The 12,461-nt window shown below is 56.1% G+C and overlaps 2 protein-coding genes across 8 annotated transcripts in view; one reads left to right on the top strand and one right to left on the bottom strand.

The window, feature by feature from the left end:
• The window catches only part of PPL (periplakin), a 46,204-nt gene extending 36,230 nt beyond the window's left edge, over positions 1-9,974 (top strand). Inside the window, exons 14-22 of one of the 2 annotated variants that reach the window (XM_053894016.1) lie at positions 69-226; positions 917-1,095; positions 1,179-1,317; positions 2,123-2,316; positions 3,491-3,641; positions 4,390-4,473; positions 5,142-5,258; positions 5,742-5,834; positions 6,479-9,974. In XM_053894016.1, coding sequence (XP_053749991.1) covers positions 69-226; positions 917-1,095; positions 1,179-1,317; positions 2,123-2,316; positions 3,491-3,641; positions 4,390-4,473; positions 5,142-5,258; positions 5,742-5,834; positions 6,479-9,139 — 3,776 coding nt within the window. In that variant the 3' untranslated portion in view covers positions 9,140-9,974. Of the gene's footprint in view, positions 1-68; positions 227-916; positions 1,096-1,178; positions 1,318-2,122; positions 2,317-3,490; positions 3,642-4,389; positions 4,474-5,141; positions 5,259-5,741; positions 5,835-6,475 lie in introns of both variants that reach the window. The other variant, XM_053894015.1, reaches the window with a different exon arrangement.
• Positions 9,975-10,972: 998 nt separating this feature from the next.
• UBN1 (ubinuclein 1) overlaps positions 10,973-12,461 on the bottom strand; it is a 38,346-nt gene continuing 36,857 nt past the window's right edge. For 5 of the 6 annotated variants that reach the window (XM_019468514.2, XM_019468516.2, XM_019468512.2 and 2 more), the window contains one exon: positions 10,973-12,340. In XM_019468514.2, coding sequence (XP_019324059.2) covers positions 12,291-12,340 — 50 coding nt within the window. In that variant the 3' untranslated portion in view covers positions 10,973-12,290. The remainder of the gene's footprint in view (positions 12,341-12,461) is intronic. The other variant, XR_002085577.2, reaches the window with a different exon arrangement.

Here is a 12,461-nt window from a genome sequence, read left to right as displayed (position 1 = left end):
GGCCCTGTCCCTGCACCTTGCTCCCCCCAACCCCCCGCTGCCACCTGACTGCGATTTCCTTCCGGCAGATGCCTCTGACCAGCAGGGGCGGCATCTGTTGGCTGGCTTGGACAAGGTGGCCAGAGATCTGGACCGGCAGGAGAAGGCTATCACGGGGATCCTCCGGCCGCCGCTGGAGCAGGGCCGGGCTGTGCAGGACAGCGCTGAACGGGCCAAGGACCTGAAGGTACTGCCAGACTGGTCTCATCCCCACGGGGGCCTTGGTGCTCCACGGGGACCACCTGCCACATGTCACCAGAAGTCCTGAGTGATGGCGGTGAGGGGTGCTGTGCTAGGCTGATGACCGAGGAGGTGCCAGAGCCCTGGTGCCCCAGACACCACCCCAGGAGAAAGGGCAGGCGAGGTTCACGCTGCCCCCACACAGCTTGCCGCTCGTGGGCTTGTGGCAGTGTTGATGACACTAGTGACCGGCCCCAGCTGCACGGGGCCACACGCCACTTCGGAGTTCCGGAGCCGCGTGCTGGTTGCTTGACCGCAGACCTGCTATTCAAGCCCAGGCCTCAGTTTCCTCAGAGACAGTCAAGGCCAGAGGACGACGGGCACGGGGTAGGGGCGTGGCCATGTCATGCCGCATCCCTTCCTAAGCGGTCATAGGGTCACCTGTGAATGGGGAGAGAAAAAGCACCCCACCTCATGGGGTCGCCCCCAAAGATGGATGAAATCATCCCCGTGACGTGCATGGAACAGGAGGTCTGTTGTCACACACCCTGCGTCACAATTCCCCGGGGTGCTCATTACGGGCTGGCTCCCCAGAGAGGGCTCAGGCTTCCTCAGCTGCTTCCTTTGTCCCACAAGGCCCCTGGAGGGAAGGGGGCTGCTGGGCTGTGGCCAACTTCAGGGGCTCTGGTCCCCACAGAACATCACCAATGAGCTGCTGCGGATCGAGCCCGAGAAGGCACGCAGCACGGCTGAGTGCCAGGACTTCATGCAGGCCCTCCCGGGCAGCGGAAGCGTACCTCTGCTGAGGACCCGGGTCGACGACACCAACCGCAAATACGAGCGCCTGGTGCAGCTGCTGGACTTGGCCCAGGAGAAGTGTGTGGTGGGCGGGTGGCGGGCAGGTCGGGTGGGACCGTGGAGCCAGATGGGCACCCCTCACTCCTGACCCGTGTTGTCAGGGTGGACGTGGCCAACCGCCTGGAGATGAGCCTGCGGCAGGGCTGGGAGGCGCTGGCCGAGTATGAGACCCGGCTGACCCAAGACGACACGGTGCCCGAGGGCAGCCGGGCCCTAGACAGCAAGAGGCAGGAGCTGGTGGTGAGTATGGGGACAGGGGCCTCGGGAGCCTTTCTCTCCAGGTGGCCCCGGCCTGCCAGCTCTGAACAGATGGGGACGGAGGCCCCGAGTCTCAGGGCAGTGAGTCCCCAGGTTTTGAAAGGCTGCGGTGTGCCAAGTCAGAAGTTGCGGCTGGAGAGCTGTGGCATAAATCCCAGCTACTCCTGGGACCTGCGTGGCTTGTGGAAATCAGGGGCCAGTATCTGCATAATCCGCCCAGATTTCCAGGATCTGTGGGAGAGCAGATCCAGCCTGCGGGGCCCGCATGCTCTGGGAGCGCCTGGCTCCCCCCACCCCCAGCGTCTACTTTACCTGCACAGTTGCCACGGGGCCACTTCACATGTCTGCCTGACTCCTGAGGGCACACAGGTCCGTGGGCCCTTAGGAGGCTGCTTATTCACACACCAGTCCACAGAATCCTCGCTCTGTGCTGACATTCTCACCTCAGGGCCAAGGAAACTGGCTCAGACAGAAAGCCTCTGCCCAGGCCTTAAAGCTGGAAAGCAGCTGGCCACTCTCGTCCTGGGCACATGCTGCTTCCTGCAGGGTTTTTACACGTTAGTTTTTCCGGCTTGTGTTCCCGGCGACGGAACAGAACGTTGCAGAGATGACCACCACGTTTAATGAGAAACACAGAGGCAAAACCCCCGTCCTTCTCCTCCCCACCCCCCACCCAGGCTTCCCACCCCCAAAGCCAGAGGCCTCAGGCAGTTTGGGTGGTGCTGCCCTGACCCCCACCCCGGGGCTCTGACCACAGCGCCCACCTTCTGCCTCTCCGCCCCGACAGGCCCTGGCCTCCGCGCTGCAGGCCCAGGAGTCCCTGCTCGGTGATGTGGAGCAGAACCTGCAGGCAGTCAAGCGCTGCTCCAGCTCCCTGGCCAGCCGCTTCCAGGAGCACTGCCCGGACCTGGAGCGCCAGGAGGCCGAGGCGCACAGGCTGGCCCAGCGCTCTGACAACCTCCGCCAGCAGGTGGAGCTCAGGTGAGCAGCCGTGGCCAGGCAGCAGCCTCCGCTGAGCTCGTGTGCTGTGAGGCTGCTGCAAGTGGTTTGCTTTCTCGATTTTCTCATTTTGGAAAAAGCAATCCATCTGCACAGTAAAAACCTCAAGGTGATTACAACGACCAGCCCCGACCCCAAGGCAGGCATGGGTACCATTTTGTGTACACTTCCAGAAATGTTCTTGAGGAGCTGGCGGGCAGGGGGTGGGGGCGGTGACATCAGTGACAACACAGCACATACACCGCGTCTTGCTTGTTCCTGTCCTACGTCCTGTTGGTCTCAGGAGTCCCTAAGTGTGACCTCCTCTTGTGTCTCCCGGAAGAGCTCCTGTAGAACAGATCCTGCTCCCGCTTCTTTCGGTGCTGGGTACAGTTCACCAGGGGAGCAGCCATGCAGGCCTGCAAGCGGCTTTTGTGTGTCGCATGTTAACTACAAATTCAGCCTCTTTAATTGGTATTGGACTTTTCTGGGCCATCTGCCCTGGGAGGCATGTCCAGTAGCTTGTGTCTTTCGAGGAACTTGTCCATCTCATCACGTAGTTGAATTTAGTGGCATAAAATTGTCCTTAATATTGTCTGATTTTTTGAGGGGATGTCCCCCGCCCCCATTCCTGATGTTGTACCTTTCCTCATTCTATTTGTATATACATCCTCTCTTTCCTTCCTAATTCTTCTGAGGTCTATCAATTCACTGCTCTCTGTTGCTCTTCTCTTTCATGGGCATCTGTTCGTTATTTCCTACTGCTGCTTAGGTTTGCTCTTCTCTTTTTTTAAAAAAATATTTTTTTAATGTTATTTTTGAGAGAGAGAGAGAGAGAGAGAGAGGGAGAGAGACAGAATGAGAGTGGGTTGGGGCAGAGAGAGAGGGAGGCACAGAATCTGAAGCAGGCTCCAGGCTCTGAGCTGTCAGCACAGAGCCCGACGTGAGGCTGGAACTCAGGAATGGTGAGATCATGACCTGAGCCAAAGTGGGACGCCCAACCGGCTGAGCCACCTAGGTGCCTCAACTGCTCTCTTTTCGAGCAATGTTTAGGTTATTTTATTAGGTTATATTTGATCCCTCCTGCTTTTAAAACATGAGCAAAGAGGACTTCTTTAAAAAGAGACAGGAGGCATCTTCTGACTGCGGCAGAGGCCTGACAGGCTTTCCTCCGCAGGGCCCAGAGCCTGCAGAACGCCAGGGCCGCGTATGACGACTACCGCAGCAGCTACGACCACGTGCTCCAGTTCTTGTCCCACATCCCCAGCTATGAGCCCCAGGAGACAGACACCCTCAGCCAGATGGAGACCAAGCTGAAGAATCAGAAGGTAAGGCGGTTGCCTCCGTGTTCACAGGTCTACAGTGGCATGGGGGCTGCTGGAGATCGGCAAGGTCCCTTAAGACCTTGGCCCTGTTTGGCTGCCAGCACCTAACTCTGAGAACAAGAATGGCCTCGCTCCTGCCTCAGTGCCCAGCACAGGGCCTGGCCCAGAGTGGACAGTCCACATAGGCTGGCTGAATGAGCAAATGGCTACAGCAACACATGAGGAGCCCTCGTGGTTAAAAAAAAAAAAAAAAAAAAAAATCCCGTTTCCAAAGTTCAGAGTCCTGGTTGGCTGGAAGGCAGCAGTGTCTTGGGAGTGAGGGACACAGGACCCCAACAGCCTAGATTCAAACTCAGGTTCCAACCCTAATGGCCATGTCCTTGTGGGCAAGTCACTGAAGGTGACTATGCCTCAATTTCATTACTCGTAGACTGGAGATAATGATAGCACTTACCTCACAGGACAACTTCAAGATAAAATGAGATCGAAGATATTAGAAGAGTGCCTGACATTTTGAAGCACTCCGTAAATACTGGTTTCCTGGCAAAGACAATGATCTTCCTGGCCCTTCTTCACAGGGTCAGAGAATTGCCTTTTGTGACAAACAACTGTACACAAGGAAGCCGTTCATGAAACTTTGTACTACAGAAGTTGAATTTCAGATTCTGAGGAATCCAGCTACTCTGTCAAGGGTTGTTTTTGTTGGTTTGTTTCTTAATTTTTTATTTTAAAAGTCTCTGTTGTTTTACAGAACCTGCTAGATGAGATAGCAAGAAGGGAAGAGGAAGTCCAGAAAGTCTGCACCTCCTCCCAGCAGTACCAGCAAGCTGTCAAGGTGAGCCGGGAAGCTCCTGCTGAGTGCAAGACAGCAGGGCCTCGTCCTGTCAGGAGGGCTGGACAGAGAAGGGCTAGGCCTGGCGGGGGGGGGGGGGGGGGGGGGTTCGTCCTCGGGCACTGCAGGCAGCCCTGGGAGCGGGCACAGCCCTTTAGGAAAACAGTGTGTCCCAGACGCTGAACACCAGAGAAGGGATTGCTACTGCTTGAAGCAGTAAACAGGGAGAATTTATCCCAGAAGGAAAACAAAACAACAATGGAGGATAAATAAAAATCTTCGTAGCAGCAGCTATTATTCACAATAGCAAAAGAAAAAAACTAGAAATACCCTACACGGCCGATGGATTACGGAGTCAGGAAAGGAATAAAGGGGATCCGAGGCAGCAGGAGAACCGGCTCAAGTGCTGTGGGGAGAGAGCAGAGCGCCACACTCGGGGCCCGGAGGGGGCTCCATCTGGGGCGGGAGGGCACTGCGCGCCTTTCTGTCATGTCCTGGGTTGTTGAGGGACACAGCTCTGGACAGCCGGCATGTAGATGGTTGTCAGCACCTCCTGGCCGTTACTACAGTACGCAGCCGTGCAGACCTCCGCAGTCCGCTACTAGGGGCAGAAGAACACTTCTGTCTCTACTGCGGTTGTCTGCCCTCCACCATGTCTCTCTCTCACCCAGGACTATGAGTTAGAAGCAGAGAAACTAAGGTCCCTTCTTGACTTGGAGAATGGAAGGAGTAGCCACGTCACCAAGAGAGCCAGGCTCCAGTCCCCCGCTGCCAAAGTGAGGGAAGAGGTGAGCGGTGCAGGCGGGCCCTGGGGGAGGCAAGGCACACAGGCCTCTGAGATGCACCCCAACAGGGAAACGGGGCCGAGAGCCCTCCTGGGTGCTCGGTAAGGTAAGACAGGTTTGGTAAGAACAGATGGTAGACTTGTTCTCGGGCAAATGATGAGGATATACCTGGAAAGACAGCCTGCTGCAGGGATCTGGGAGGCTCCCACAGGACTCCTCCTAAGTAAGTACACGTGGAGAGCTGGGGTTACTTCCTTCCGCGTATGAGTAAGTGAAGGCTCCGAGAGGAAGAGCTGCTCAGGGTCATGCAGACTTTCGCCTTCATGCTCTAAATCCAGTTCCTCCACCAGCTGAGACTATAGTTCAACTCCAGGTAGCAAGAGACCAGAAGCTACCCTCTATCCCCAAATGCCAGACTTTTCAAACACGGTCCAGCTCGCTCCCGCTCAGCCTGTTGACTCCTGTTTGCTGACTGCTCTCCCGTAGGAAGCGGCTCTTGCTGCCAAGTTCACTGAAGTTAACGCCATCAACAGACAGAGGCTTCACAATCTGGAGTTTGCCCTGAGTCTCCTGAGACAGGTAATGGATCTCCTACAGGTCAGACATTCTACTTCCAACTATTCCAGCAGGTAAGAAATGAGGCTCATTCTGCTCCCACAAAACAGTCCGTGAACTGGTGGCAGTGTCCCTGGCTATCGGACGGCACCAGCGCAGGTAGTGGCCCAGCCAGTGCTTCCGTGAGCACGAGAGCAGCACGTATTCCATCCAGCAAATATTTGCTGGGTCCCCAGGGCAGGTAGCTTGTTTTCAGAAGCCCAGGTCTGTCCGTCCATACAGTGGAAAATGAAGCAGGGCCACCGTGGAAGCCTCTGTCTGTACTGAGTGCACCAAGCAGGGTGCAGAACAGGGGAGGACCGCTTGTGTAGAAAAAGAAACATGTGGCATGCACTCAAAAGGTACGTCTCAAAGACGACAGCCTCTGGGAACAGGACCGGAGGTGGGATGCTCTGCCGTGGTCGTCAACTACTTTACTGTTCAAAAAAACCTAAACTATTTGTTTCACCATCTTCTAAAGTAACCCAGGAACTCAGTGAACTCGACACCAAGGGAGCCTCGGGCGTCACAGGGTCTGACCTTTCCATGGGGGACTGAGGTGCGCCCCGACCAGGTGGGAACAGGCCAGGCCGCGCGTTAACCATGCACTGTCTTCTCCTTCTCAGCAGCCGGAGGTGGGAGCGAGCCACGAGACCCCGCAAGGTAGCACCCCGGGCTCCGCGGTGGAGGAGACGTGGAAGGTACAGAAGGAGCTGGAGGAGGAGACTGAGCGGAGGCAGCAGCTGGAGAAGGAGGTCAAGAGCGCCCAGGAGGAGATCCAGACCCTGCAGAATCGGAGCCCGCAGGAAGCGGTAGTACAGAAGGAAGTGCTGAAGAAGGTGCCGGACCCCGCACTCGAGGAGAGCTTCCAGCAGATGCAGCGGACCCTGGTGGAGGAGCGGCACAAGAACCAGCTGCTGCAGGAGGAGCTGGAGGGGCTGCGGCTGCGGCTGCGTGCCCTGGAGCAGGAGACCAGGGATGGGGGGCAGGAGTACGTGGTCAAGGAGGTCCTGCGCATCGAGCCGGACCGAGCCCGGGCGGACGAGGTCCTGAAGCTGAGGGAGGAGCTGGAGGAGCTGAGGCGGCAGAAGGGCACCCGGGAAGCAGAGGCAGCCCTCCTGCAGCAGCGCATCGCGGCCCTGGCCGAGGAGAAGGAGCGGGCCCAGGAGAGGGTCACCGAGAAGGAGGTGGTGAAACTGCAGAACGACCCCCAGCTGGAGGCAGAGTACCGGCAGCTGCAGGAGGCCCGGCAGCAGGAGGGCAAGCGCAGGGAGGAGCACGAAGAGGAGCTGAGCTTCCTCCAGGACAAGCTGAAGAGGCTGGAGAAGGAGCGGGCCATGGCAGAGGGGAAGATCACAGTGAAGGAGGTACTCAAGGTGGAAAGGGATGTGGCGACCGAGAGGGAGGTCGGTGACCTCAAGCGCCAGTGTGAGGACGAGGCTGCCAAGGCTCGCACCAACCAGAGGGAGAAGACTGAGCTGCTTCGCAAGATTTGGGCCCTGGAGGAGGAAAATGCCCGAGTGCTGGTACAGGAGAAAGTGCGGGAGATTGTCCGGCCGGACCCCGAGGCAGAGAGGGAAGTGGCCAACCTCCGCCTGGAGCTCGTGGAGCAGGAACGCAAGTACCGGGGGGCCGAGGAGCAGCTGAAGAGCTACCAGAGTGAGCTGGAGGCGCTCAGGAGGAGGGGCCCCCAGGTAGAGGTCAAAGAGGTGACCAAGGAAGTCATCAAGTACAAGACTGACCCCGAGATGGAGAAAGAGCTCCGGAGGCTCAGGGAGGAGATCGTGGACAAGACGAGACTTATTGAAAGGTGCGACTTAGAAATCTACCAGTTAAAGCAAGAGATCCAGTCCCTGAAAGACACCAAACCCCAGGTGCAGACCAAGGAGGTGGTCCAGGAGATCCTCCAGTTCCAGGAAGACCCCCAAACCAAGGAGGAAGTGGAGTCTCTGCGGGCCAGGCTCTCAGAGGAACAGAAGAAGCAAGTGGATCTGCAAAGAGAGCGAGCCTCCCAGGAGGAGAAGATCAGGCAGAAAGAGGAGGAGCTGTCCCAGGTGAAGGAAAAGGTGGTCCAGCAGGAGGTGGTCAGGTACGAGGAGGAGCCCAGCCTGCGCGCCGAGGTGAACGCCTTCACCGAGAGCATCGAGGTGGAGCTGCGGCAGATCGACAGCCTCCGTGGGGAGCTGCGGCGGCTGCAGCGCCGGCGCGCAGAGCTGGAGCGCCAGCTCGAGGAGCTGGACCGCGAGCGGCAGGCGCGCAGGGAGGCCGAGCTGGAGGTGCAGCGCCTGAAGCAGCGGCTGGCCAACCTGGAGAAGGAGGAGGCGGAGGCCCGGGAGAAGGTGACCCTCAAGCAGAAGGTGGTGCTGCAGCAGGACCCGCAGCAGGCCCGGGAGCACTCTCTGCTCAAAGTCCAGCTGGAGGAAGAAAGGCACCGGCGGCAGGTCCTGGAGAGTGAGCTCGAGACCCTGAAGCAGCAGCTCGTCAACCTGGAGAAGATGGAGGTCAAGGAGAAGGTGGTCTTCTCTGAAAGCGTCCAGGTGGAGAAGGGCGACACTGAACAAGAGATCCAGAAGCTCAGGAGCAGCCTGGAGGAGGAGAGCCGGAGCAAGAGGGAACTGGATGCAGAAGTGAGTCGGCTGGAAGCCAAGCTGTCGGAGCTGGAGTTCTGTAACTCCAAGTCGTCCAAGGAGCTGGACTTCCTCAGGGAGGAAAACCACAGGCTGCAGCTGGAGCGGCAGAGCCTGCAGCTCGAGACCCGGAGGCTCCAGTCAGAAATGGAAATGGCAGCAACAGAATCCCGAGACCTGAGAACCACCAGCACGGCGGACTCGGGGACGAACCTGGACTCCAGGCTGTGGTCCCTGGAGAGAGAGCTGGACGACCTCAAGAGGCTCTCCAAAGACAAAGACCTGGAGATCGACGAGCTGCAGAAGCGCCTGGGCTCCGTGGCTGTCAAGAGGGAGCAGAGAGAGAACCACCTGCGGCGCTCCATCGTGGTCATCGACCCCGACACGGGCCGGGAGCTGTCCCCAGAGGAAGCCCATCGGGCCGGCCTCATCGACTGGAACATGTTCGTGAAACTCAGGAGCCAGGAGTGTGACTGGGAGGAAATCTCGGTGAAGGGTCCCAGCGGGGAGTCCTCCGTGATCCACGACAGGAAGTCTGGCAGGAAGTTCTCCATTGAAGAGGCGCTGCAGAAAGGACGGCTGACCCAGGCTCAGTACGAGCGCTACGTCAACAAGGATATGTCCATCCAGGAGCTGGCCGTCCTGGTGTCCGGGCAGAAGTAGGCCCAGCCCGGCCCTCCACCTTCTTGGAAGCAGCCAGCTGGCCAGCTGGCTCCCACCCAGAACCACTGGGTCTTCTCCTCCGTGGCCCTGTGCGGGCTCTGAACCTGTGCGGAGCTGAGCCCGTCACCCAAGCCCGTCACCCAAGCCCTTCTCATGGTCATGCACCCTGGGTGAGGGACCCGCTTCATCCTCTGATGATCGGACAACCACAATGCCCCTCTTCTGTCCCTTTTCCCACACATTTCCATCAGTAGACTCTTCGTGTGACACCTGGAAACGACCCAAAAAACTAAAGCCATGACGACCGAGGCGGACGAGCCACTCCATGCTCCGGCCTTCACACCCCACGTGGAGGCGCCCCAGGGCAGAAAGGCCTCCCTTCCACACACGTGTAGGTATACCAACGGACTGGGCCCCTCAGGGCTGCCAACCTGTACTCGTGGCCCCCCCCAGGATTCTGGCTGAGAGCCCACTTTCTGTCAGAAGCCTCCTGGTGACAGAGATCTGGGCTCTGTGCCAGAAGAGGCGCAAAGAAACCAGAACAGTGTATGGCCTTCGGTGCTAGAGTGAAGGTTAACTGTCAGCCAGACTGTCCACCATCAGAAAATGTATTGTGGTTCTCAAAATATTTTCATGATGGACTGTGTTGCTGTTAGCCTTAGTTTCAGTGCCTTACAAGTCTTGTGTGTTAGCTCACTGGTATTTGGGTATGCTACACATTTGATTCTTCACCAGATGAATTTTATGTTCTGTGTTATCTCACGTATTATGGAAGAAAATGGGATTAGGGATTCTATTTCTAGTGCAAAATAAACACCTGGGTGGCTTGATTCTATCTTCATGGCGTTTCTTCTTTTGCATGCGAAGCTTAATTATTTCCCCTGCTCCTCTTGGCTTTTGGCCAAAAGGGATATTCCACATACACCAGCTCTTAGGGGAGGAAAAATTGGCTCAAATATGGTAAAAAGAAGGAGAAATGATGTTTTGGAAACCTTGAAACAATTTATTGAGTTGCTTTATACAAGATTAACAATTTTCACACCACCCCCCAACACCAACATCGTCGCGCCGCACAAAAGCCACAGCCCCTCTCACACCTAAGGAACGGCTGCTCCAAGGAAAGCCCCGCAGCGCCGCAGCCCCAGACCCCGGGGAGCCCGCTCTGCCAGCCCGTCTGCCCAGCCATGGCTGTTTAGGTCATTCACTCTTTCATTACCACAAATAAAGCATAAAGAAGAAAAAGAAATCTCGTAAACTCCCCATCAAAGAAACGTTTCCCTGAGGCAAGAGGCATCACTAGATTCCTAAAAATGAGGGTTTTCAGCTCCAGCTGCACACTCAATGGTACGTGGGGAGGAGGGTGCGAGCGCTGCAGGGAAGGGACCCTGGGTGTTCTTGGGCCGAGAAGCCTGGAGAGTTCCCACTGCTCAGTGTTCACGGAAGGCCTCTGCACGGCTCTGAGCTCAGCGATACAAATCTCTTCTTTGGCTCTTTTGCTACTACCTAAGACTACTCTGTAAACAAACTGGAAACCCAAGTTGCAAAAAAAAAAAAAAAAAAAAATATAATGAAGGGATAAGGAATCCACTTATCCACTTTAGCCAGATGTGAAACACGTTGGTTCTTACATTAAAAAAAAAAAAAAAAAAAAAAAATGCAGAGGCCTAGCCGGATAACTGAGTGAGGTCTTGCCCCGCTGGAAACGGGGCAAACCTCTGCATAACTGTGAGTTACTGAGCACTGTACCCTGGAAGGCAGGAACCAAGAGAGCTGCCTGTGTCTCCACACAGGTGTACATTCTGAGGAGGCTGTTGACTCTTAACATATTTGCAATCACTTAGCTGAAGCAGTCAGTTCAGATAGGCCTTGTGGGACACACTTCACAGGACAGGCAAGTGCCCTAGACATCCGTGTGAAGCAGCCGCTGGCTGAATGCGCTCCAGGGCCGCTGTCCTGGCCTGTCTCCGGCGCGCTCTCCCAGCTCATCAGCGCACCGCCCTCAAGTCCGCGCACAGCCCTGCTGCCCGGAGAGCCCCAGGACGTCAAGGCCTGTTTCTACATGGCAGATGCTTCACAGGGGCCTGTTCCTGCAGCTCTGCCTGAGAATGGTTTCTAAATAAAACAAACTGGAATGTCTTTGACTTGGAGCCCCTCATATCCTTGGCCCTCAGAGATGAAGGGCTTTGGGGCTCTTCAGTCCACCTGAATGAACTCTGAAAAAACAAAACGGGGGCCCTGGCTATACTGGGACCTGGGGTCTGGGGGCCCAGATGACCTTCAAGTCAGGATGGCAGATTAGGATGTGCAACTGTAAAAAACTCAAACTGGCTATGTCTTAAATACAGACATATCTTTTAAAAAAGTCTTCATCTGAAATCCACTCAGAAGGCCGAATGGACGTGTGTCTAATTCTGCTCCACCATAAAGGCACTGGAATTATGTCTTACTAGAATATGACATGCATTCTATCCAATGCATTAATGGTAATGATGAAATCTGGACCAAAATAAGTGTCTTTAAAAATCCTGTCACAACTGTTGAATCTACAAAAGTCTTTTCTCTGAAAGAGCTTCATTGTCATGTTCAGCAGAGAAGCTGGCCCCCAACACAATGAGCACACGTTAGGTGTTCTGAGTATTTTTCAAAAAGACAAGGTAAGTCTCCCAGCTGTGTGTCAGCCTGGGTTTTTGTCCTGTTGAGCACACAGCCTGAGGATGGGACGGACACCATGACCATCGGGGATCCCACTGTGGCCAGGGGTCCCTGATCAGTAGGGCACCAGGAGGTACTCTGACCAAATGCCAGGGGGTCAGGCAGGTTTCAAACAGGTGCGCCCTGCTCTGCCCTGACACCACAGCTTCGTACAAGACCCACCACGCGCCCCAGCCCAGAGCTGCCCCTCCAACGATTGTCCATGACAGAGCCACGGGGCCCGGGGCACCAGGCCAGTCAGTGCCTCCACAGAGAAGCCCAGGGTTGCTCCCCTCACTGAAGGCACATCACAGTGCCAAGAGACGCTCCACTCAGCACTCACACCTTCGCCAGAAGGAAACCAATTGGCAGAAAGAGCATAGTGATTATCCAGTTTCTGAGACCTACTTGGTCAGCTTCCACCCAGACCTAAGTGAGTCGGGCCTTTCCTCTGCAGAGGTCACAATTTCCGTGGTACACCAGGCCCTTTTCCATGAAGCTGAGAAGCATCTGGAAAAAAATAAGCAAAAACAACACAAGTCTTTCAGGATCTTGGATTCCCTTAAGGCGCCAACAACAAAAATTCAAGGGGATCACTTAACTAGCAAAAGCCCCTGAAAGCTGAGTGTTC

The sequence above is a fragment of the Panthera pardus genome, unplaced genomic scaffold (genome assembly GCF_024362965.1).
Source record: "Panthera pardus isolate Hobbes unplaced genomic scaffold, ASM2436296v1 HiC_scaffold_4, whole genome shotgun sequence".
Lineage (NCBI taxonomy): Eukaryota > Metazoa > Chordata > Mammalia > Carnivora > Felidae > Panthera > Panthera pardus.
This window is presented reverse-complemented; position numbering and strand designations above follow the sequence as displayed.